Source organism: Saimiri boliviensis, chromosome 4 (genome assembly GCF_048565385.1).
Source record: "Saimiri boliviensis isolate mSaiBol1 chromosome 4, mSaiBol1.pri, whole genome shotgun sequence".
Classification (NCBI taxonomy): domain Eukaryota; kingdom Metazoa; phylum Chordata; class Mammalia; order Primates; family Cebidae; genus Saimiri; species Saimiri boliviensis.
This window is the reverse complement of record NC_133452.1, coordinates 113,802,088-113,826,179: the sequence shown is the minus strand read 5'-3', so window position 1 is coordinate 113,826,179 and position 24,092 is coordinate 113,802,088. Positions and strand designations below refer to the sequence as shown.

The 24,092-nt window shown below is 46.4% G+C and overlaps 1 protein-coding gene and 2 pseudogenes across 4 annotated transcripts in view; 1 reads left to right on the top strand and 2 right to left on the bottom strand.

Annotated features, from left to right (window-relative positions):
• The window catches only part of CGAS (cyclic GMP-AMP synthase), a 39,573-nt gene extending 25,547 nt beyond the window's left edge, over positions 1-14,026 (bottom strand). For 2 of the 4 annotated variants that reach the window (XM_010337085.3, XM_074398049.1), the window contains exons 1-2: positions 13,284-14,026; positions 635-854 (exon numbers count right to left, since the gene is read on the bottom strand). In XM_010337085.3, coding sequence (XP_010335387.1) covers positions 635-854; positions 13,284-13,943 — 880 coding nt within the window. In that variant the 5' untranslated portion in view covers positions 13,944-14,026. The remainder of the gene's footprint in view (positions 1-634; positions 855-13,283) is intronic. The other 2 variants (XM_074398050.1, XM_074398048.1) reach the window with 1 other exon arrangement.
• On the bottom strand, positions 3,576-8,193 carry LOC141584322 (adaptin ear-binding coat-associated protein 2 pseudogene; annotated as a pseudogene).
• Positions 14,027-17,332: 3,306 nt separating the features above from the next.
• LOC101043739 (DNA oxidative demethylase ALKBH2 pseudogene) lies at positions 17,333-19,783 on the top strand (annotated as a pseudogene).
• The last annotated feature ends 4,309 nt before the right edge of the window (positions 19,784-24,092 follow it).

The following is a 24,092-nucleotide window of genomic DNA, read 5'->3' as shown; positions in this document are numbered from 1 at the left end:
CTCTTCAGAGCACTCACTGCAATTTGTGTTTGTATATTATTACACTATTGGAGTACGAGCTTTAAAGAGGATCCCATCAATTTTATGCAGGCACGTATACCCAGTGGCACAAGCAGCAGACTAAGTGAAAAGCAGAGTGGTGTTTCTAGACAGAACAGTCATACCTACTAAGTGCCAATGTATACTCCTCTCCTGATATTTCTTGGCTTCTCTACTGCAGTTTTTTTTTTTTTTTCTTCTTCAGAGAGGTCAAGAAACATCAGGAGAGGAGTGTACATTGGCAATTAGTAGGTATGATTAAACTTTTAAGAGTCAAAAGGCAGGCTGGGCACAGTGGCTCACACCTGTAATTCCAGTACTTTGGAAGGTTGAGCCAGGCAGATCACCTGAGGTGAGGAGTTTAAGACCAGCCTGGCCAACATGGTGAAACTCTCTCTACTGAAAATACAAAATAGCTGAGCATGGTGGCACATGCCAGTAATCCCAGCTACTCTGGAGGCTGACACAGAAGAATTGCTTGAACCTGGGAGGCAGAGGTTGCAGTGAGACAGATCGCGCCATTGCACTCCAGCCTGGGTAATGGAAAACTCCATTTCAAAAAAAAAAAAAAAGAATCAAAAGGCAAAAATCTTACCTTGCATGTTTTTAATTTCTTCCTTAATTATTTTCCTAAACTTAGACAGCATCTTAGAAGCTGATAATATTTCATCTTCTAAAAATTGTCTCAGAGGATTTTCTTTCGGATTTCTTTTGAATTTCACAAAGTAATATGCACCAGTGTTGGCATATTCTTCTAGTTGAATTCTGGGGATTTCCAGTTTAAACATGACATCAAATTCATTAGGTGCAGAAATCTAAGAAACAGTACAAAAAATAGCACTGAAATGTTTGCTTATGAATATTTTCCAAGTGACTGGAACTTTTTTGTTTGTTTAAAGGGATTTTTCTATTCATTCATTCATTCATTCATTCATTTATTTTAAGATAGAGTTTCACTCTTGTTGCCCAGGCTGGAGTGCAACGGCACGATCTTGGCTCACTGCAACCTCCACTTCCAGGGTTCTCCTGATTCAGCCTCCTGAGTAGCTGGGATTACAGGCAAGTGCCACCATGCCTGGCCAATTTTTTTGTATTTTTAGTAGAGACAGGGTTTCTCCACGTTAGTCAGGCTGGTCTCAAACTCCCGACCTCAAGTGATCCACCTGCCTCAGCCTCCCAAAGTGCTGGGTTTACAGGCGTAAGCCACCGTGCCTGGACATTTTTTTCAATTTTCACTTAAAACTTTACTTTAAAAAGCAAGATGCATAATGTCAATATATATACCCTCTGGGAGTGGGACTACTGGAGCTGGCAGGAGGTGGAAGAGTATTATTGGTTTCATTTTGTAGGTTCTACACTCAATTAATATTTTTACAATGACCAAGCATTATTATTATTATTATTATTATTATTATTATTATTATTATTTTGAGATGGAGTTTCGCTCTTGTTACCCAGGCTGGAGTGCAATGGCGTGATCTCGGCTCACTGCAACCTCTGCCTCCTGGGTTCAGGCAATTCTCCTACCTCAGCCTCCTGAGTAGCTGGGATTACAGGCACGCACCACCATGCCCAGCTGATTTTTTGTATTTTTAGTAGAGACGGGGTTTCACCATGTTGACCAGGATGGTCTCGATCTCTTGACCTCGTGATCCGCCCACCTCAACCTCCCAAAGTGCTGGGATTACAGGCGTGAGCCACCGCGCCTGGCCTCAAGCATTATTTTTATAACTAAAAATGATCTTAGGCCAGGTGCAGTGGCTCACATCTATAATTAATTTTTGTGTATGACGTGATAGGGAATCAAGGTTCATGTTTTTCCTATACAGATATCCAATTGACTCAGCACCATTCATTGAAAAAAAAAAATCATCCTTTCTTCCATGAATTACACTGCTGAATATTTTGCATACTATATTAAATTATACGTGCAGGATTCTTTCTGAACTTTCTGTTCAAACGGCCTATTTTTCTATCACTGCGTCAATAACACCTGCTTAATTAGGCTAACTTTATGATAAGTCTTGCTCTTTGGTAGAGTAAATCTTCCAAACATTTTTTCCTTTACAATTTCCTTGACTATTTTAGGTCCATTGCACTTCCATATAAATCTTTTAATCAGGCCAGGAGCAATGGCTCACACCTGTAATCCCAGCACTTTTGGAGGCTGAGGTGGGCAGCTCACCTGAGGTTAGGAGTTCAAGACCAGCCTGGCCAAAATGGTGAAACCCTGTCTCTAATAAAAATACAAAAATTAGCCAGGTGTTGTGGCAGGCATCTGTAATTCTAGCCACTCGGGAGGCTGAGGCAGGAGAATCACTTGAACCTGGGAGACGGAGGTTGCAGTGAGCCAAGATCACACCACTTCACTCCAGCCTGGGCAAGAGTAAAACTGTCTCAAAAAAAAAAAAAAAAAAAAAATCTTTTAATCAGTTTGTCAGTTTAACTAAAAAAAAAAAACTGATGGGATTTAGACTAAGATCATATATATATATTTTTTTTTTTGAGACGGATTTTCGCTCTTGTTACCCAGGCTGGAGTGCAATGGCGCGATCTTGGCTCACCGCAACCTCCGCCTCCTAGGTTCAGGCGATTCTCCTGCCTCAGCCTCCTGAGTAGCTAGGATTACAGGCACGCGCTACCATGCCCAGCTAATTTTTTGTATTTTTAGTAGAGACGGGGTTTCACCATGTTGACCAGGATGGTCTCGATCTCTTGACCTCGTGATCCACCCATCTCGGCCTCCCAAGACTAAGATCATATTACATCTAGATCAATTTAAGAAAAAATGAACATGACATAGGTGTCAATTACTTAATTCCTCTTCAAATTTACTCAGTTATGTTTTTTTTTTTTTTTTTTTTTTTTTTTTTTTTGAGACAGAGTTTCGCTCTTGTTACCCAGGCTGGAGTGCAATGGCGCAATCTCGGCTCACTGCAACCTCCGCCTCCTGGGTTCAAGCAATTCTCCTGCCTCAGCCTCCCGAGTAGCTGGGACTACAGGCACTCAGTACATGTACTCAGATTATGTACACCACCATGCCCAGCTAATTTTTGTATTTTTAGTAGAGACGGGGTTTCACCATGTTGACCAAGATGGTCTCGATCCCTTGTCCTCGTCATCCACCCTCCTGGGCCTCCCAAAGTGCTGGGATTATAGGCGTGAGCCACCATGCCCAGCCCAGTTATGTTTTTAAGTTTTGAATATCTTTAGTGAGATTCATTCTTGAATATTTGATTTTTAAATTGTTTTTCAAGTTTTCAATTTTTTTTTTTTTTCTGAGACAGAGTTTTGCTCTTGTCACTGAGGCTGGAGTGTAATGGAACAATCTCAGCTCATTGCAACCTCTGCCTCCTGGATTCAAGAAATGCTCCTTAGCCGGGCGCGGTGGCTCAAGCCTGTAATCCCAGCACTTTGGGAGGCTGAGGCGGGTGGATCACAAGGTCGAGAGATCGAGACCAACCTGGTCAACATGGTGAAACCCCGTCTCTACTAAAAATACAAAAAATTAGCTGGGCATGGTGGTGCGTGCCTGTAATCCCAGCTACTCAGGAGGCTGAGGCAGGAGAATTGCCTGAACCCAGGAGGCGGAGGTTGCGGTGAGCTGAGATCGCGCCATTGCACTCCAGACTGGGTAACAAGAGCAAAATTCCGTCTCAAAAAAAAAAAAAAAGAAATGCTCCTGCCTCAGCCTCTCGAGTAGCTAGGATTAGAGGCGTGTACTACCACGCCCAGCTAATTTCTGTATGCTTAGTAGAAACAGGGTTTCACAATGTTGGTCAGGCTGGTCTCACATTCCTGACCTCAAGTGATCTGCCCGCTTCCCAAAGTGTGGGAATTACAGGTGTGAGCCACTGTGCCTGGCCAAAATTTTCAAGTTTTCTTTTTTAGAGATGGGGTCTCCAGGTTGGAGTACAGTGGCTATTCACAGATAGATCATAGTACACTGCAGCCTCAAACTCCTGAAGTGATTCTGGTCTGAAGTGATTCTCACACCTCAGCCTCCCAAATAGCTGGGACTATCAGAATGCAACAATGCACCTGGTTTTTATATTTTTACTAATATCAAATTATTAATTTACTAATTATTTCCAGAAGTTTATATATAAAACTAATCAAGTCATCTACACATAACAATTTTATCTCTTTTTTTCTCATCTTATGGCTGCATCAGCTAGGAGAATCGCTTGAACCTGGGAGGCAGAAGGTGTTGCTCTGGTTAAAAAAAATAATAATAAAAAGAATGTTACTAGTTGGAATTAGAGAACAAAACATTCAGAAAACAGCCTCCATTCAGTACTACTTTGTTTTCCTTTTTTTTATATATAAAAAAAAGATGGGGTTTCACCATGTTGATCAGGCTGGTCTTGAACTCCTGGCCTCAGGTGATCTGCCTGCCTTGGCCTCCAAAGTGCTTGGATTACAAGCATGAGCCACCACGCCCAGCCGAGTACCACTTTGTTTTTAAAAATTATGTCAATAAAAAGAAATTCAGTGAAATTTGTTTCATCTAAAACTTTTTTTGAGATGAAGTCTTGCTCTGTCACCCAGGATGGAATGCAGTGATGTAATCTTGGCTCACTGTAACCTCCACATCAAAATAACAGTAAATAAAACAGAAGCAATATTTTCTACAATAGGCTTTTCTTACTTTACTAGGGACATCAATATGGGAGAAGAGGCCAGGCGCGGTGGCTCACAGCTATAATCCCAGCACTTAGCTGTTTTCTGAATGTTTTGTTCTCTAATTCTAACTAGAACATTCTTCTTATTTTTTTTTAAACCAGAATAACATATAATCCCAGTACTCAGGAGGCTGAAGCAGGAGACTCACTTGATTATTTCAGATGTAACAGCAATGTTAAAATTGACAAGTTTAATTTTTTTTTTTGACAGAAGTAAAATATTTATTTTATCTTAAAAATCTAGTCCCACAAAAAGGCCAACACTTTTTTCAGTTCATGGTCTTGACCCTTCAAAAAAGAAATCTTTCAACTGAGAGGTAAGTTGATAAAAGGAATTTCAGAGGTGCATTCAGATTTCTTACAGGCCAGTAATCCAAGCAACCCTGTACTTCTAGTTTACTGAGCTCCTTCTGCTAGTCATTCACAGTTCATGAAGGAGAAAAGAAAGAAGTTGTTTGCAGATAAAGAACTTTGGAAACCACCAGAGAGAAACCCAAGTCTGCCAGGAGCTGTGATGTGAATCGGTGAGCCCAGAGGGCCACCAGTTGATAGGAGTGCTGGCTCCCACAGCTTCATGCTGACAGCTCCCACCTTCCTGCCCCAACACTGTTCCATCCAGCTTCCAGCACCCCCCTTGGCTCTATGTTGCCTGACTGGCCTAGAATACATGGAAACCAGACAACTGGCCTAAGATGAACACTGCTGCCTGAAGACAGTGAGGAATGCCTTCAGAGACCACACTGAAGGAGCAGTTCTTTTTGCAAAGATGAGTTAGTTCGGGTCAGCACATTAGCAAAGCAAAACATTTAAACATTTTTAAAAGCTGCTTAATCCTTCCAATTTTCGTCCTGATTGTAAGCTCAAGCTATAGCCTCTAAATCAGCTGAAAATCAGGAAGGAACCCCTCCTCTGGAGGGCACATGGACTGAACGGGCTATAGCCAGTGTGGGTAAAGAAGGCCCCCAGCTGAACAGTGATTACATGACACCTGCAGACTCTGGGAAGGGCTGATCTGAATCCAAGCAGCAAACTCAACCCATTCTTTTGCTTTGGGGGCTTATGTTTAATATCCATCATTGCGATAGAAGAAGTCTCAGAGTCTCTCTCTTGTCAAGAGGACAGACAGGAAGACAGACGGGGACAGGGATCCTGGAGCTTTTCTTCTCCTGTGTACTGGTTGCGTACTTGAATCCCAGGAAACAGTGTGACATGATGCCAGTTTACTGCCAAACATGCCCAGTTTGTTAACAGAGCCAGGCAAGGAGAGAGGAGAGATTCATCCTCCAAACACAGGCCAGTGGAGATATGCTTTGATCTCCTTCCTTTGGCCCAAATGAGGGAGCTCCTTCCCAGAACTCACATGAGGGAAAATTGTGCTCAGGTCAGAACTGGACCCAGCCTGGATGGGTCTGGGTGGGAGCTGATCCTGTAGATTTGGTAAAGTCTCCCCAGATGTCAGCGCTGGCAGCGCTGGCAGGCTTGGGCTGTGGCCAGGGTACAGAAGCACCTCCTGAACTGGGAGCAACTGCTGGTTGGATGAGGGATTCTCCCCACCGACAACTGTTCCCCGGGGGGGAAGGGATGAGGGTGAAGGTTTTGCCCCCTGGGGGAGGGAAAAGGAAGCCCAACCCTCCTGTGCTGGCAGGCCGGGCTCGGGGATTCCCGGCCGCTCCTTCCCACTTCTTCATGTTTGCGATGTTGAGCCTGATGGTCTGGCCCTCCTTGAAGCCCAGGTCCAATTTGACGCCTTGGTCTGGGTTCTGGGCTTGTTTTGCAAATTCACACTGCTGTTTCACCCAGTTGAAATGATCCTGCAATGCAACATTAAAGTCAAAGGCTTCACCTCGGTCCCCGAGGCCAATTCCAATAAACGCCTGTCGCCCGTCTCCATCTTCAATGCGGATCACGAAGTACCTGCTGGGATCCATCACGCTCTCCACAGCTGTGCCAGGAAACTGATCTACGGGGGCCCCAGCAAAGAGCTCCCCTGAGGACCTGTCCTCCAGGTTGATGTAGGCCATCTACCCCTTTGCAGTGATCCTCAGCCGGCCACTCCATGACGGCTGGTCCAGCTGCCACTCCGCGGCCCTGTAGCCACGGTTGGTAGCCCGCGGAGGGATGCGGCAGACGTGGGCGTCAGGCTTGTCACAGCACCGACTCCTACCCACTCTCCACTATCACAACGTCTGGAGCCCACGGGACTTCCGGCTTCTTCCTAACAAGTTTAATTCTTAACTGCACCAAGTAAACTTAGCCATTTTTGTTGTTGTTGTTCTTTTTTTTAAGTTATTCCCTCCAAAAAACTGAGGGAGCTTTTCTTTTCCACCACCACACACCATGGTTTCCCAATAGTTCTCTTTTTGGAGGACTTTTCAATTGATGAGGAAACTGCTTTAGAGATATTTCAGAACTTCCCCCAAATGAAAATTAACCTGGACAAACTATATATGTATGCATAGATTTCTCTACAGATTCTTTGCTTTAAAACCTAAATGCAACTACCATAAAGTGTAATTTTAACCTATTTGCCCCACAGTAAAAACTATTTGTAATGAAAAATATGATGGATATATCCTATGATTTTCGAGTTAACAGAATTGTTCTACCTCAAAGATAATTATCATATATCAAAATAACCAGCTTAACATGGGACATTAGTTCAATCTTTACTGACTCATAGGCATATGAAGTTGTACCCAGCTTTTTACCTCTTTCACATTCTTATCCTCCTCATCCATAAGTGGATGAAATTATTTAATATAAGTTTGATGTAGGACAATTAACCTTTTACAAACATTTACAGTTTAGGTTAAGCCACTGACTAGTGTGGAAAAAGAAACTATATATTGACAGGGAGCCTACACACTCAATTCAAAATTTAATATTTTTTCCTTCTTAAACAACATGTACGTGTCATGAGGCAGCTATTTGGTTTTCAATAACCACATTTAGGGACACATTCATAGGACTGATTAGATAGTACAGGTGAAATAGTTATAGAAATAGAGGCAGTGTCGCCTCAGAAAACCATTTATGTATCAAAGTCCATTTTTATATCTGGGAAGTTTACGAAAAGGCTGCTGTATTCTTCAAACTAATTACACCTTCTGTAACTCAAGCACTCTTCTCTTGGCAAGAGCAAGATGAAGCTTATCCATGAAGACAAGGTGCTTAATGCTAAACTTTTCTTCCAAGCTTAGATATGGATTAAGAATGAACAACCCCCCAAAACCAGCGAGTTCTGCATTTTTACCATCTTAAGATTAGAACCCTATAAACTCATTCATCAACTGTCTTCTTTTTCTGTATTATTCTTGGCACTTAAGACTATTGAAGTCTACTGCACTTTGTACTTTCACATTCTCAAAAACTTAAGGTTATAAAGTATGCGTAACATTTTATAAAAGAATTTTGTCATTTAACATATTTGGATAGGCCGGGCGCGGTGGCTCAAGCCTGTAATCCCAGCACTTTGGGAGGCCGAGGCGGGTGGATCACGAGGTCAAGAGATTGAGACCATCCTGGTCAACACGGTGAAACCCTGTCTCTACTAAAAAATACAAAAAATTAGCTGGGCATGGTGGCGCTTGCCTATAATCCCAGCTACTCAGGAGGCTGAGGCAGGAGAATTGCCTGAACCCAGGAGGCGGAGGTTGCGGTGAGCTGAGATCGCGCCATTGCACTCCAGCCTGGGCAACAGGAGCAAAACTCTGTCAAAAAAAAAAAAAAAAAAAAAAAAAAAAAATTTGGAGATGAGACTTTTACGCCAAAATTTTACATAAGAAGATATATACTATGAATGAAACTTCCTTTTAAAGTCAAATGACAGAAAGCTCAAGCCCTGTGCATGATTTTAAAGTCTGAGAAAATGTCTAACTACTGGAGATGGGACTACAAGAGGAAAACATAAATATTTTAGATGTCTCCCATCTTACAAAGTTATTAACCTGTCAAAGCCACTCCCTATGTGCCAGGAAATGATCTGGCATAAACTAATCCTCTCAGTGGAGGAGGTCACAGTGACATTTGTATTATTAACGTTTTACACTTTTGCTTTTCCAAGAATAGAAGCAATATGTTTTTTTTTTTTTTTTTTTTTTTTTGAGATGGAGTTTCGCTCTTGTTACCCTGGCTGGAGTGCAATGGCGCAATCTCCGCTCACCACAACCTCCGCCTCCTGGGTTCAGGCAATTCTCCTGCCTCAGCCTCCTGCGTAGCTGGGATTACCGGCATGCGCCACCATGCCCAGCTAATGTTTTGTATTTTTAGTAGAGACGGGGTTTCACCATGCTGACCAGGATAGTCTCGATCTCCTGACCTCGTGATCCACCCGCCTCAGCCTCCCAAAGTGCTGGGATTACAGGCTTGAGCCACCGCGCCCGGCTGAAGCAATATGTTTAACAATTATCCCTGCCCCAAATCCTTAAACTCAGTATCACAGGCAGCAGAGTGTAAGCAAATCTGGGATGTTCTCCAACAGATATGCAATAGCACAGCTATGTTATTCTCAAAAATACTGTCTAGATTTTTTTTTCCTGTAAAGTCAAATGCTCAGTGGTCACACTTTTAACAGCTGGCACTGGGTGACATTAATTGCATTTATTATGTCACAGTCCATCTAAGCTTCCTTTTAGGTATTTTTAAATACATATGTTCAAGAGAAAACACCTGCTTCAGGTTTATTTAGGGGTAGTGACCTATAAGGACATCAACTCAATTTTTAAGGTTAGACTATTTTGGGGTTTACTGAATAAAAAGGAACAGGGGAAAATACTAAATTACAGCAAACCTCTTTAGGTCAAAGGCCATATCTCTAGCTGGGATATTTAAAAAAATTAACCTCATCAGCCCATATTCTTTTTTTTTTTGAGACGGAATTTCGGTCTTGTTACCCAGGCTGGAGTGCAATGGCGCGATCTCGGCTCATCGCAACCTCTGCCTCCCGGGTTCAGGCAATTCTCCTGCCTCAGCCTCCTGAGTAGCTGGGATTACAGGCACGCGCCACCATGCCCAGCTAATTTTTTGTGTTTTTAGTAGAGACGGGGTTTCACTGTGTTGACCAGGATGGTCTCGATCTCTTGACCTCGTGATCCACCTGCCTCGGCCTCCCAAAGTGCTGGGATTACAGGCTTGAGCCACCGCGCCCCGCCACCAGCCCATATTCTGAAAGTTAATGCCACTAGTAACAATCAACAGCAGGAAAAACAAACCTGCTAACAACCAGCCCACTTATTAGAAAAAAAGCAGTTTAACTCAAATACTTAGACAAAAGTATAACACTACCTAAACCAAACTGCCCCGCCCACCAGCAAGAAGAGAAGAAATAATTGCTTAATAATCAAAAGAAGCTTAGTATTTCTTACAAGGATAACCATGTTCCAACTGCCGAGAGAGTGCTCAGAAGTACTGGGTGGAGTGAAGGCAATGCCTCGGGATTAGTATCCCACAAAGTCTTTAAAAACCCAAAGGACCACAAACACTCAATTTGTCTATGGATTAGAGAATAAGATATTGCTGCTGTTGCTTTTTGTGTTTTGAAATATACAATATTTTGTGGGCTCTGCCCTTCAATGTGAAAGCAGGACATTAAAATTGAAATTACAGGCCGGGCGCGGTGGCTCAAGCCTGTAATCCCAGCACTTTGGGAGGCCGAGGCAGGTGGATCACGAGGTCGAGAGATCAAGACCATCCTGGTCAATATGGTGAAACCCCGTCTCTACTAAAAATACAAAAAGTTAGCTGGGCATGGTGGTGCACGCCTGTAATCCCAGCTACTCAGGAGGCTGAGGCAGGAGAATTGCCTGAACCCAGGAGGCGGAGGTTGCGGTGAGCCGAGATCGCGTCATTGCACTCCAGCCTGGGCAACAAGAGCGAAACTCCGTCTCAAAAAAAAAAAAAAAAAAAAGAACAAGGAGGGAGAAAAGGTTTAAAAGAAAATGTGGGAATCAGTGGGCCTCTCTTTTATTTGATGACAAGTGAGTGCAAAAAGTTCATTTGTAATTTGTTCAGTTGTCTGTCTTTTGCACATCTGCATTCTGACCAGAAGGGACTTTGAGGTTTTTCTGCAGCACATAGGCATCTTCGGGCTCTATCCTCACAGTAGTTCTTCTTTGTAATTCCAGCACTTGGGGAGGCCAAGGAGGTATCCTTGATCACCTGAGGTCAGAGTTCAAGACCAGCCTGGCCAACATGGTGAAACCCCATCTCTACTAAAAATACAAAAATTGCTGGGCGCGGTGGCTAACACCTGTAATCCTAGCACTTTGGGAGGCCGAGGTAGGTGGATCACCCGGGGTAAGGAGTTCAAGACCAGCCTGGCCATCGTGGTGAAACCCCATCTTAAAAAAATAATAATAGGGCCGGGCGCGGTGGCTCAAGCCTGTAATCCTAGCACTTTGGGAGGCTGAGGCGGGTGGATCACAAGGTCAAGAGATCGAGACCATGCTGGTCAACATGGTGAAACCCCGTCTCTACTAAAAATACAAAAAAATATTAGCTGGGCATGGTGGCACGTGCCTGTAATCCCAGCTACTCAGGAGGCTGAGGCAGGAGAATTGCCTGAACGCAGGAGGCGGAGGTTGCGGTGAGCCGAGATCGCGCCATTGCACTCCAGCCTGGGTAACAAGAGCGAAACTCCGTCCCAAAAAATAATAATAATAATTAATAATAATAATAATACAAAAATTAGCCCCCGCCCCGGCGTGCTGACAGGTGGCTGCTTCGGAGGCTGAGGGAGAGTTGTTTGGAGCCAGGAGGCAGAGTTTAGTTCCTATTCCTAGTCTTTGGTAAGGTGCCAGACATCCTAGTGTCATGATGTAAAGTCTCTTCTGATTCTGTGAATGATCTACTCTACAGCATACCGCACCTAAAGCAGTATCACTGAAACAGACAGGTTGTGCTACCTACAGCACATCCTTGCAGAACTTGTCATTGTAGTTGACTGGAAAGATGACCTGATTCAATCTTTTCAACCGTTTAATATTGTGCGGTGTCACATCTCCCAGCTCAGTGCGGCTACCTTTCATCTTTCCCGCCTGCTGAGGCCGTAGTTACCACCGATGTCCACGAGGTCGTCGTCGTCGCAGCCGCCCTCAGGTCTCCGCGCCCTCAGCTCGGGCCACTCAACCCCGCAAACCGGCCTCCTAGCCCGGGCCCGGAGCTGAGCGGACGAGGAAGGCGGAGAGAGTCGAGCGAGGGCCTGAGTCTCTGGTGGAGGCGGGCGTGTCTCCAGCCACCACGCTGGCCCTGCGGCTTTTCCGCAAGTGCACTCCCGTCTCTCAGCTCCCTCCCGCCGCTGCCGCCAGCCAGACCCGCCGCTCAGGTAACTTTCTTTTTCCTTTGGACTCTCCATACACAGGAATCAAACGGAATTGATGCGTAATAAGAATCATGCTCAATCAAAGACATATCTGATGCTAAAAAATAAATTAGTTAATTAAAAGAATCATGCTGAAGACACAGTCTGGGCCTGGCAGGGTGGCTCACGCCTGTAATTCCCGCACTTGGGGAGGCCAAGTGGGGTGGATCACCTGAGGTCAGAGTTCAAGACCAGCTTGGCCAACATGGCGAAACCCTGTCTCTACTAAAAATACAGAAATTAGCTGCCCGTGCTAACAGGCGCTTGTAATCCCACCTACTTTGGATGCTGACGGAGAATTGCTTGGACCCAGGAGGCGGAGGTTGTAATGAACTCGAGATCCCGCCATTGTACTGCAGCCTGGGCAAAAAGAGTGAGTGAGTGAGAGAGAGAGAGAGAAAGGGAGAGAGCGAGAAAGAGAAAGACGGAGGGAGGGAGGGAAAGAGGGCGAGAGAGAAAAAAAAGGGAGCTGGAGGGAGGGAGGAAATCTGCTGCTGGGCAGGAAACACGCTCCAGTCAGAAACCTGCTTCCAAACTCAATTTTCACAGGAATTATTACTTCAGTGACTCAATCACCCACAAACAAATAGAGCTGTGTAATACACACTTGGAAACAATTATACGGAATGCATATCTCGAAAGCATGCTTGCTAGTAGTATCTGTAGGGAATATTCTTGTTTGTTTAACATTACACTGTAAGCTGCCCATGATTTCTGCATAAGAAACTGGGGAGAAACAAAATAGCAGGAGAGGAAGAGGGGGAGAGAAACTTAAGATATGTTTTCTGTGGAGTAAGAGGTCTTCCTCACAGGAAAATGTCTACTTGGAATTTTTCACAGACCACTTCAAATTACTCAACTGAATATCTGACTTGGGACCTCAGGTCCACACTATTAAACAGCGCTGTTACGGAAACTCGATACATGTCAGCTTGCATGAATGAACCCACACACTTGAATTCCCCCTGTAGCTGTGTCTTGAAATTAGCCAGCAATCCGTGCCGGTTAGTTATCTGCTCGTTGCATGTGTAGATGAATAAACAAACGGTTTGTCGTTTTACTTAGAACAGGCTACCGAAACACATGCAAGAGTCTAAGTTACTTCGGACGGGAAGTGAGGGGTGCGACTGGGGGGAGGTAGGGACTGCGGACTGCGGGGAGGCAGAGGAGGGGGTTCGGCGGGCGGGCGCCGCGCAGCTCACCTTCACGCGCTCATAGTAGCTCCCGGTGCGCAGCAGCTCCACGCCTTTGAACTCGGACTCGCACTGCTGCAGTCTGCGCAGCAGGTGGTCCACAACGCTGTTCACCACTTGGGCCGCGGTGGAGACATCTTCGCGACTGAGCCTTAACTTCTCTAAAACCGCCCGGAGCTTGCAAGTCCGCGGCGCCAACTCCCTTCGGCCGAGCATGGGGCCAGAGACCGGCAGGCCGGGGCCGGGCAAGTCCCAGGGCCCGGGCGGGGGTCTGGGTTCCGCAAAGCAGCGCGCACCCCTCGCGCGGCGAGAACCAGCTCTGGAAAAAGCCGGCTCCAGAGCCGCGGGACGCTCCCGCACCATCGCGCCAGCTGCGCTGGTTGCGTCCGAGAGCCGCGCGTCCTCGGCGCGCTGAGGGGCCTTCTTGGGGCGGGCACCCAGCTCGCGGGCTGGCGGCCTCTCCTGGGCGTCCTGGGCGCTCTTCTTCTGCCCGGATCCCGACTCCCTGGCGGGGCCGAACTTTCCCGCGTTGGGCCGGGCGGCTTCGGGGGCAGCCGAAGACTCGTTTGGGTCCGTCGGGGCGCCCCTGGCACTTGGCGCAGAAGCCTCGAGAGCGGTGGCTCCGGCCTCAGAAGCTCTCCGCATGGCTTTTCCGTGCCGAGGCTGCATGGTTGGCGCTTTCTGTTCACCGAAATAATCAATTTCAGGAAAAGGCCGCGAGGGGAAGAGCCAGCAGTAGCGGTAGGAAACGAAACACTACTGGCGGGAAGGAACCCCAGGCTGGTAAGTCGCTGGGAGCCACGCCCATGCCACAAAGGGGTTGGCCGAGGCCGTTCCTGAAGCTAGAAAGTGGTGGAAGTTTCTCACTGTCCAGGGCAATCCGTGCCCCTGCCTTCAGAAGATGACATAGGGCCGGGCGCTGTGACTCACGCCTGTGACCTCTGCATACGGTAGGCTGAGGCCGGCAGGTCCCTTAAACTCAGCAGTTTGAGACCAGCATGGACAAACCAGCAAGGCCTTGTCTCTCTTATAATAGTAATAATAATAATAATAATGACAACAACTATAATAATACAATATTTTAATTTTTAAAAGTTGGCCGTGCGCGGTGGCTCACACCTGTAATCCCACCAATCTGGGTGGCTGAGGTGGGTGGATAACCTGAGGTCAGGAGTTCCGCATGAGCCTGGCCAACAAGGCAAAACTCCGGCTCTACTAAAAATACCAAGATTAGCCAGGTGTGGTGTGACACGCCTGTAATTCCAGCTACTCAAGAGGCTGAGGCTGGAGAATCACCTGAACCCAGGAGGCGAAGGTTGCAGTGAGCTGAGATCGCGCCACTGCACTCCAGCGAGGCTCTGTCTCAAAAATAAAATAAAATGAAACAAAAAGTTGACAGAGACTGGACGCAGTAGCTCACTGTAGCTCACCTGTAATCCCAGCACTTTGGGAAGCCGAGGTGGGTGGATCACCTGAGGTCAAGAGTTCGAGACCAGCCTGACCAAGTTGGTGAAAGGCCATCTCTTCTAAATATACAAAAATTAGCTGGGCATGGTGGTGTGTGCCTGTAGTCCCAGCTACTCAGGAGGCCAAGACAGATAATTGCTTGAACCCAGGAGGCAGAGGTTGCACTGAGCCGAGATCACACCACTGCACTCCAGCCTGGGCAACAGAAGGAGACTCCCTCACAAACAAACAAACAAAAAAAAAAAAAAAAGAAAAAAAAGAAAAGAAAAGAAAAGAAAGAAAGAAAAAATTGACAGACAATTTTCCCTTTCAATTAAAAATTGTTTTTGTTTAATTTTGTTTTGAGTCAGGGTGGGGAAATCTCTGCTCACTGCAACCTCCGCTACCAGGGCTAAGCGATCTTTCCACCTCAGCATCCGGAATAGCTGGGACTACAGGTGCCAACACCATGCCTAGCTTTTTGTTGTTGTTGTTAATTTTTTATATAGATGGGGAGGTCTCACTATGTTGGCCAGGCTAGTCTTGAACTAATAGGCTTAAGCGATCTGCCTCTGCCCTCAAAAGTGTTGGGACTGTGGCATGACCCACTGTACCCTGCCACGGAAACTTTTTCTTTCTTTCTTTTTTTGGAGATGGAATTTTGCTCTTTATTTTATTTTATTTTTATTTTTTTATTTTATTTATTTTTTTTTTTTGAGACGGAGTTTCGCTCGTTACCCAGGCTGGAGTGCAATGGCGTGATCTCGGCTCACCGCAACCTCCGCCTCCTGGGTTCAGGCAATTCTCCTGCCTCAGCCTCCTGAGTAGCTGGGATTACAGGCACGCGCCACCATGCCCAGCTAATTTTTTGTATTTTTAGTAGAGACGGGGTTTCACAATGTTGACCAGGATGGTCTCGATCTCTTGACCTCGTGATCCACCCGCCTCGGCCTCCCAAAGTGCTGGGATTACAGGCTTGAGCCACCGCGCCCGGCTGCTGCTCTTTTTTTTAAATGCATTTTAGGTTTGGGGGTACATGTGAAGAACATGCAAGATTGTTGCATAGGTACACACATGGCAGTGTGATTTGCTGCCTTCCTCCCCATCACCTATATCTGGAATTTCTCCCCATGCTATCTCTCAACTCACCACCCCTCGCTGCCCCTCCCCTATTTCCCCCCAATAGACCCCAGTGTGTGATGCTCCCCTCCCTGTGTCCATGTATTCTCATTGTTCGATACTGGCCTATGAGTGAGAGCAAGCGGTGTTTGATTTTCTGTTCTTGTGTCAGTTTGCTGAGAATGATGGTTTCCAGGTTCATCTATGTCCCTACAAAGGACACGAACTCATTGTTTTTTATGGTTGCATAGTATTCCATGGTGTATATATGCCGCATTTTCCCTGTCCAGTCTATCATCGATGGGCATTTGGGTTGGTTCCAGGTCTTTGCTATTGTAAACAGTGCTGCAATGAACATTCGTGTGCATGTGTCCTTATAGTAGAACGATTTATAATCCTTTGGATATATACCCAGTAATGGGATTGCTGGGTCAAATGGAATTTCTATTTCTAGGTCTTTGAGGAATCGCCACACTGTCTTCCACAATGGTTGAATTAATTTACACTCCCACCAATGGTATAAAAGTGTTCCTATTTCTCCACATCCTCTCCAGCATGTTGTCTCCAGATTTTTTTTTTTTTTTTTTTTTTTTTTTTTTGAGACGGAGTTTCGCTCTTGTTACCCAGGCTGGAGTGCAATGGCGCGATCTCTGCTCACCACAACCTCCGTCTCCTGGGTTCAGGCAATTCTCCTGCCTCAGCCTCCTGAGTAGCTGGGACTACAGGCATGTGCCACCATGCCCAGCTAATTTTTTGTATTTTTAGTAGAGACGGGGTTTCACCATATTGACCAGGATGGTCTCGATCTCTTGACCTCGTGATCCACCCGCCTCGGCCTCCCAGAGTGCTGGGATTACAGGCTTGAGCCACCGCGCCCGGCCATCTCCAGATTTTTTAATGATCGCCATTCTAGCTGGCGTGAGATGGTATCTCAATGTAGTTTTGATTTGCATTTCTCTAATGACCAGTGATGATGAGCATTTTTTTTGAAGTTAAATTCAATAAGATAAGGTGATTTAATTCATAAAGAACTGAACCCGTTACTACAAAAATATTGCCTGAATTGGTTTTGCTGCTGTTGTTATTGTTTCTCAGTCGCCATTCTAATCTAAATAAAAAACATGGGAAGTAAGCAAGTGGGAGAATATTTAGTGTTACTAAGCAAGACACATCTCTTCGCTCTTCTCGTAAGAGCACTAGTCATTTATTTTCCAAGTTCCTGGAGGAGAGAATTACTTATGAATCTTTCAGACGAACCATCCTTTTATATATTGTCCCTTAAGAGACTCCAAATCTCCAAACATCTTGACACAGTTCCAGTATGAAAGGTTGTTGTATTTATGATCATTGCACTGGTTTCCAGAATAAGAGGTCATAGAACAATCACAGGTGAAGCCCTCCCATTGTTGCATGCAGACCCCCTGGTTGGCACATGAATCTTCCTGGCAGGTGGTACTGGGTCCTTCACAGCTACGCTCAATCTGCCCACTCCGATGAAGAGCGTCATTGATGAGGTCTGGCAGGCATCCATTCAAGTCCACTTACGCCACACAGCCCTGAAAGCCATCTCAAGAGGCCACGAGCTTTGGGAGATTGCTGTACAAGCCTGGGGCCAGACCAGTCATGTAGAGATCACCTTCCTTTTATCACATTGCTAAATGAATACTGCTTTTTTTTTTTGGAACTGCTACAAACAAAATTAGAAGAAAAAAAGGTCAAGCAGTTTTCACTTGTCACGCCAGAAGCACACTTGGGCTGCAGTCACAGAAATAATTAATGAGATTCGCTCCTGTGACCTCAGCAAATGGACAGGAAATAAGTCCTTATGGATTGGACGGAGCCAGGGATGGCGCCAGGGCGGTGGCCTGTGGTTTTCCTTCTAGAGAGGACAAAGCAGGCTGGAAGCTGCAGGTGTAAAGAGAAACGCTCTCAATACCAACCAGGGAGGATTGTCAAATCAAAAACTAGTGACTAATTTCCCATAATGGAAAGTAGTTGAATGGATTAAGAAAAACACGTTTTATTTGTTGCCTCGAAATTATGTCTCCAGATTTTTTTTTTTTTTTTTTGAGACGGAGTTTCGCTCTTGTTACCCAGGCTGGAGTGCAATGGTACGATCTCGGCTCACCGCAGCCTCCGCCTCCTGGGTTCAGGCAATTCTCCTGCCTCAGCCTCCTGAGTAGCTGGGATTACAGGCACGAGCCACCATGCCCAGCTAATTTTTTGTATTTTTAGTAGAGATGGGGTTTCAGCATGTTGACCAGGATGGTCTCGATCTCTCGACCTCGTGATCCACCCGCCTCGGCCTCCCAAAGTGCTGGGATTACAGGCTTGAGCCACCACACCCGGCCTGTCTCCAGATTTTTTATTTTTATTTTTTTTGAGACCGAGTTTCACTCTTGTTGCCCAGGCTGGTTGCAGTCTTGGCTCACTGCAACCTCTGCCTCCTGGGTTCAAGGAATTCTCCTGCCTCTGCCTCCCGATTAGCTGGAATTACAGGCACCTGCCACCACGCCTGGCTAATTTTTGTATTTTTAGTAGTGACATTGGGATGCGCCCTGGATGTAGGGCTATTGTGGTCCTCTTAGATGTGAACACCCCTGCAATTTTAGGCTTAACAGAATGGGGGCAGATGGTGCTTTGCCTGAGAACAGAATGATCTTCCCATTTATCCGGCCCCCAAGACGGCTTGAGAAAAAAATCCATTTTTCTTTGATGCAAAAGGCAAAGGAGTTTGATGTCTTGGACCTCCTTGGTGCAAAAAGATTTCCTCCAGGTTCCTTGCAACATGTAGCTTGGGGTCTCCATCCTTTGAGGCCTTAAGGCGAGCGTCCCCAAACTAAAGCCCGCGAGCCGCATGCAGCCCCCTGAGGCCATTTATCCGGCCCCCCCCGCACTTCAGGAAGGGGCCCCTCTTTCACTGGTGGTCGGTGAGAGGAGCACAGTATGTGGCGGCCCTCCAACGGTTTGAGGGACAGTGAACTGGCCCCCTGTGTAAAAAGTTTGGGGACGCCTGTCTTAAGGTGATGGAGTGAGTCATCGTGACCACCCCGAGGAAGATGGGACGTGGACAATCCAGCCTTTCAGACGTGTATGCTCATAAAAAAGTGTCCATCGCTGGTAAGCTTCAGAAAAAAAAAAATCATAGGCCTCCTCCCGCCAGCAGTGGACGCTGCCCCCCATGGTGGTCAGCAGGCAGGGCTCCGTGGGGTGGTAGGCCAGTGACTGCACCACGCCGCGACCCACAGGCAGAGCCAGAGCCAGGGCGCCCTCCACCAGGTCCCAGAAGAACACCTTCCCGTCCTCAGAGCAGCTGACCACATGTGTGTCTCGCTGGCTCAGGCAGCAGTCCAGCTTGTACTCCTGGTTCTTTCCGCCCTTGTACTCGCCTAGCAGTTCCCCTGTGTCTTTGTCCAAGAGCCGCCATGTGGAGTCCAGGCTGGACAATAGTGTGCCCAGGAAGCAGGCAACGTATGGCGACGCTGGGCTGACCTACACATTCTCAGGCCTCACGCTGTCTCCACAGCCATGGATCCCAGTTCTAGAGCGCATCGGGGATCGCGTCTCTGTGGTGACTGGACAGACCTTCAACTTTGTGCTTATCGACAGGTATAATAAAGATGGTTGTGACCACATCGGGGAACACCGAGACGATGAAAGAGAACTGGCCCCTGGGAGCCCCATCGCCTGTCTCCTTCGGTGCCTGCAGAGACTTTGTCTTCCGGCATAAGGATTCCCGTGGGAAAAGCCCCTTGCCGAGGGTAGTGGTGGTCAGGCTGCCGCTGGCCCACGGGAGCTTACTCATGATGAACCACCCGACCAACACGCACTGGTACCACAGTCTTCCCGTGAGAAAGAAGGTTCTGGCTCCACGGATCAATCTGACGTTTTATATATCCTTAAGTTCAAAGATATTTTTACCACCTGGGAGCAAGGAGCTGTAGTTTGAATTAGGGTGCCAGAAAGGTATATTTTCTCTTGTAAAATGTAAAAGGAGGAGGAATAGAAAGAGGACCATTGCATAGTCAAACGTGTTTCAAGCTGACCAATTTCAGGGGAGAGCAAAATGGAAGTTGAAATTTGGAAATCCGTTTCCTTGAAACTGCAAGTGGTGGCCAAGCACGGTGTCTCACGCCTATAATCCCAGCACTTGGGAGCCTCAGGCAGGCAGATCACCTGAGGTCAGGAGTTCAAGACAAGCCTGGCCAACATGGTAAAACCTCATCTCTATTGAAAATATAAAAATTAGCCAGGTATGGTGGTTCATGCCTGTAATCCCAGCTACTTGGGAGGCTGAGGCAGAGGTTGCAGTGAGCCAAGATTATGTCACTGCACTCTATCCTGGGCAATAGAGTGAGACTCCGTCACAAAAAAAGAAAAAAAAAAGTAACTGCAAGCGCACCTGGATGGTCTTCCAGGATGTTCAGGGATAACTACCACATTCTGAAGGCTTCTGCTCTATGGTTCTGTTTGTTTTATCCAAAGACTCCAACTGTTTGTCACGAAATCTTGTAAATGACTCTACAGCTAGTTTAATTCTCTCTTCCATCAGTTTCTAAAATCCCCTAAAGTCACTCGTGGTTTCTTTAACCAAAAGCACACAAGCAGTGATCCACTGGGCCAGATCAAATACCTCTACTATTGGCCTACCGAAGGAGGAGAAGTCATTATTCAACCTTGCTGCGGCAGTCAGTGTCCAAATCACAGAGAAAATGACTGTTTAGTTGAGTCTCGATGTGGAACTTGAATTTTTTCTAGTAGGAAACCCCAGGAAATTTGTTTGTGGGTACATATAGATACATGGAGATATTATTATTATTATTATTTTTGAGACAGTCTCACTGTTGCGAGGTGCCAGGCTGGAGTGCGGTGGTGTGATTTTGGCTTACTGCAACCTACACCTCCTGAGTTCAGGCAATTCTCCTGCCTCAGCCTCCCGAGTAGCTGGGACTACAGACACACGCCACCACGCCTAGCTAATTTTTGTATTTTTAGTAGAGACGGGGTTTCACCATGTTGGCCAGGATGGTCTCAATTTCTTGACCTCGTGATCCGCCCTCCTCAGCCTCCCAAAGTGCTGGGATCACAGGCATGAGCCACCGCGCTCGGCCAAGTAGGTATATATTTTATCTAGTTCACTTGACTTTACAACTTCTTGTTCTAAGACAGCATCTCACTCTGCCACCCAGGCTGGAGTGCAGTGGTGCAATGTCAGCTCATTGCCGCAATTCATACCTCAGCCTCCTGAGTAGCTGGGATTACAGGCACATGCCACCACACCTGGCTGATTTTTTTATTTTTAGTAGAGATGAGGTTCTCCTGGCCTCAAGTGATACACCCACTTTGGCTTTCCAAAGTGCTGGGATTACAGGTGTGAGCCACCATGCCAGGCCTACATCTTATTCTATATAACTGATGTTTGTCTCTAGTCAGCCTTGGATATGAGAACATCTGGTAGAGCCTACCTCAGCCACAAGCCCAGAAAGTGATCTCTGTGACTTTGTAACCTTGACCTGCCTATAACCTGTCCACAGCCTTCTAGACAGAGAAACTAAAATTACCACCTTGCCTGCATACAGCTACCTGTGGGCCAGAGAATCACACACCAAGAAGTTGATCCTTTTGCAAGCCCCTCTGTGAAGCCCACTGTGGGGGGTGCACGGCAACATATTCGAGCTTATGTACAAGGCATTTGAGGTCAGGGCATGGAAGAAACTGAGGCACTGTGTGCATGTTATTTGTGCATTAGAACGAAACTCCTGTACCCTGAAAACAGGACAGGAAGTGGAGTGTGTGATGTGATAACGCTGAAAACAGCCTGTTGAGAATGCGGTTTGAGTGTTGTACAAGGTCCTATGTGTCTCATGACCTGACCTCAAAAAGCCATCTAGTGGATGTTTGTAGTTAATACAAGCCCTTTCAATAAATACTTGGCAGAGGGATGCTAAGGCCGACTCTCTCAGAAGAGCTGCTCTCTAACTCTGCTCAGCTAGAGTTAGTCTAAATACTTCATTCTCGGCATTCACTGCGAGGTATAAGCTTTGCACCCGCCTGTGACCCAGGAGGTCTGCACAGAGATGCTGCTCCCTTTGGAAGCCCCCAACTTTGCACTGCCCATGCTCTCTGAAGGCCTTCTGTACTTGGGATATGAATGCCTTCCCAATTTAATCTTTGGGTATTTTCCCTCATCCCTAAGGTTCCATATAGAGTTTCCTTATGTCTTAAGTTATTATTTTTTTGATAGAAAAATGTTCATGATTGGCCGGGCGCGGTGGCTCAAGCCTGTAATCCCAGCACTTTGGGAGGCCGAGCCGAGTGGATCACGGGGTCCAGAGATCGAAACCATCCTGGTCAACATGGTGAAACCCCGTCTCTACTAAAAATACTAAAAATTAGCTGGGCATAGTGGCACGTGTCTGTAATCCCAGTTACTCAGGAGGCTGAGGCAGGAGAATTGCCTGAACCCAGGAGGCGGAGGTTGCGGTGAGCCTAGATCGTGCCATTGCACTCCAGCCTGGGTAACAAGAGCGAAACTCCGCCTCAAAAAAAAAAAAAAAACCGGGCGCGGTGGCTCAAGCCTGTAATCCCAGCACTTTGGGAGGCTGAGGCGGGTGGATCACGAGGTCGAGAGATCGAGACCATCCTGGTCAACATGGTGAAACCCCGTCTCTACTAAAAATACAAAAAATTAGCTGGGCATGGTGGCGCGTGCCTATAATCCCAGCTACTCAGGAGGCTGAGGCAGGAGAATTGCCTGAACCCGGGAGGCGGAGGTTGCGGTGAGCCGAGATCGCGCCATTGCACTCCAGCCTGGGTAACAAGAGCGAAACTCCGTCTCAAAAAAAAAAAAAAAGAAAAATGTTCATGATCATTAAGACTAGATTACAAAACAATGCATATACTATGATGTAATTTTTAATAAAAAAATAAAATGTATGTAAATGATGTTGCAGAAAGCAAAAAAAATTTTTAAATAAAAAAATAGGCGCCGGGCGTGGTGGCTCAAGCCTGTAATCCCAGCACTTTGGGAGGCCGAGGCGGGTGGATCACGAGGTCAATAGATCGAGACCATCCTGGTCAACATGGTGAAACCCTGTCTCTACTAAAAACACAAAAAATTAGCTGGGCATGGTGGCGTGTGCCTGTAATCCCAGCTGCTCAGGAGGCTGAGGCAGGAGAATTGCCTGAACTCAGGAGGCGGAGGTTGTGGTGAGCCGAGATCGTGCCATTGCTCTCCAGCCTGGGTAACAAGAGCGAAACTCGGTCTCAAAAAAAAAAAAAAAAAAAAAATCAAAAACAGGCTGGAAGCAGGGCTCACACCTGTCATCCCAGCACTTTGGGAGGATTGCTTGAGACCAGGAGTTCAAGACCAGCCTGGGCAACATAGTGAGACACCCCCTTCTCCAACCCTGTGTTGCCAAAAATAAAATAGCAAATTAGCCAGGCCAAGTGTCTGCCCGTACCTGTGGTCCTAGCTACTGGGGAGGCTGAGGCAGGAGGATTGCTTGAGCCTAGGAGGCAGAGGTTGCAGTGAGCCATGATAGCACCACTGCATTCTAGACTGGGCAACAGAGTGAGATCCTATTTTGAAAAATAATAATAGTAATAAAATAATAATGAATAATGTTTAGTTTTTGTTTTGTTTTGTGGGGTTTTGTTTTGTTTTTGTGACAGGGTCTCACTCAGTTGCCTAATGGTACAATCTGGGCTCACTGCAACCTCTGCCTCCCGGGTTCAAGTGATTCTCCTGCCTCAGCCTCCTGAGTGGCTGGGACGACAAGTGCATACCACCATGCCCAGTTAATTTTGTATTTTTAGTAAAGACAAGTTTTCAACATATTGGCCAGGTTGGTCTCAAACTCCTGGCCTCAAGTGATTCACCGCCTCAGCCTCCCAAAGTACTGGGATTACAGGAATGAGTTACCGTGCCTGGCCTATCTATTTGATACTTTTTATAATTAGAACAAAAAAACTGCCACACTTGTTTTACCCTTCAATTAGTCAACCTTTCCTCTCTGAGAAAGGCTGTGAATTCCAAAAGGCTGGCCATTTAACCTCCAACCAAGGGATTCTTCTATTTAGCCATCATGAATATTTCCTTCACAAATCTATTTGAACTCCTTTTGATTTTTGTTGTTGTTGTTGCTGTTTGAGACAGAGTCTCGCTCTTCTTGCCCAGGCTGGAGTGCAATGGCGCGATCTCAGCTCACTGCAACCTCTGCCTCCCAGGTTCCAGTGATTCTCCTGCCTCAG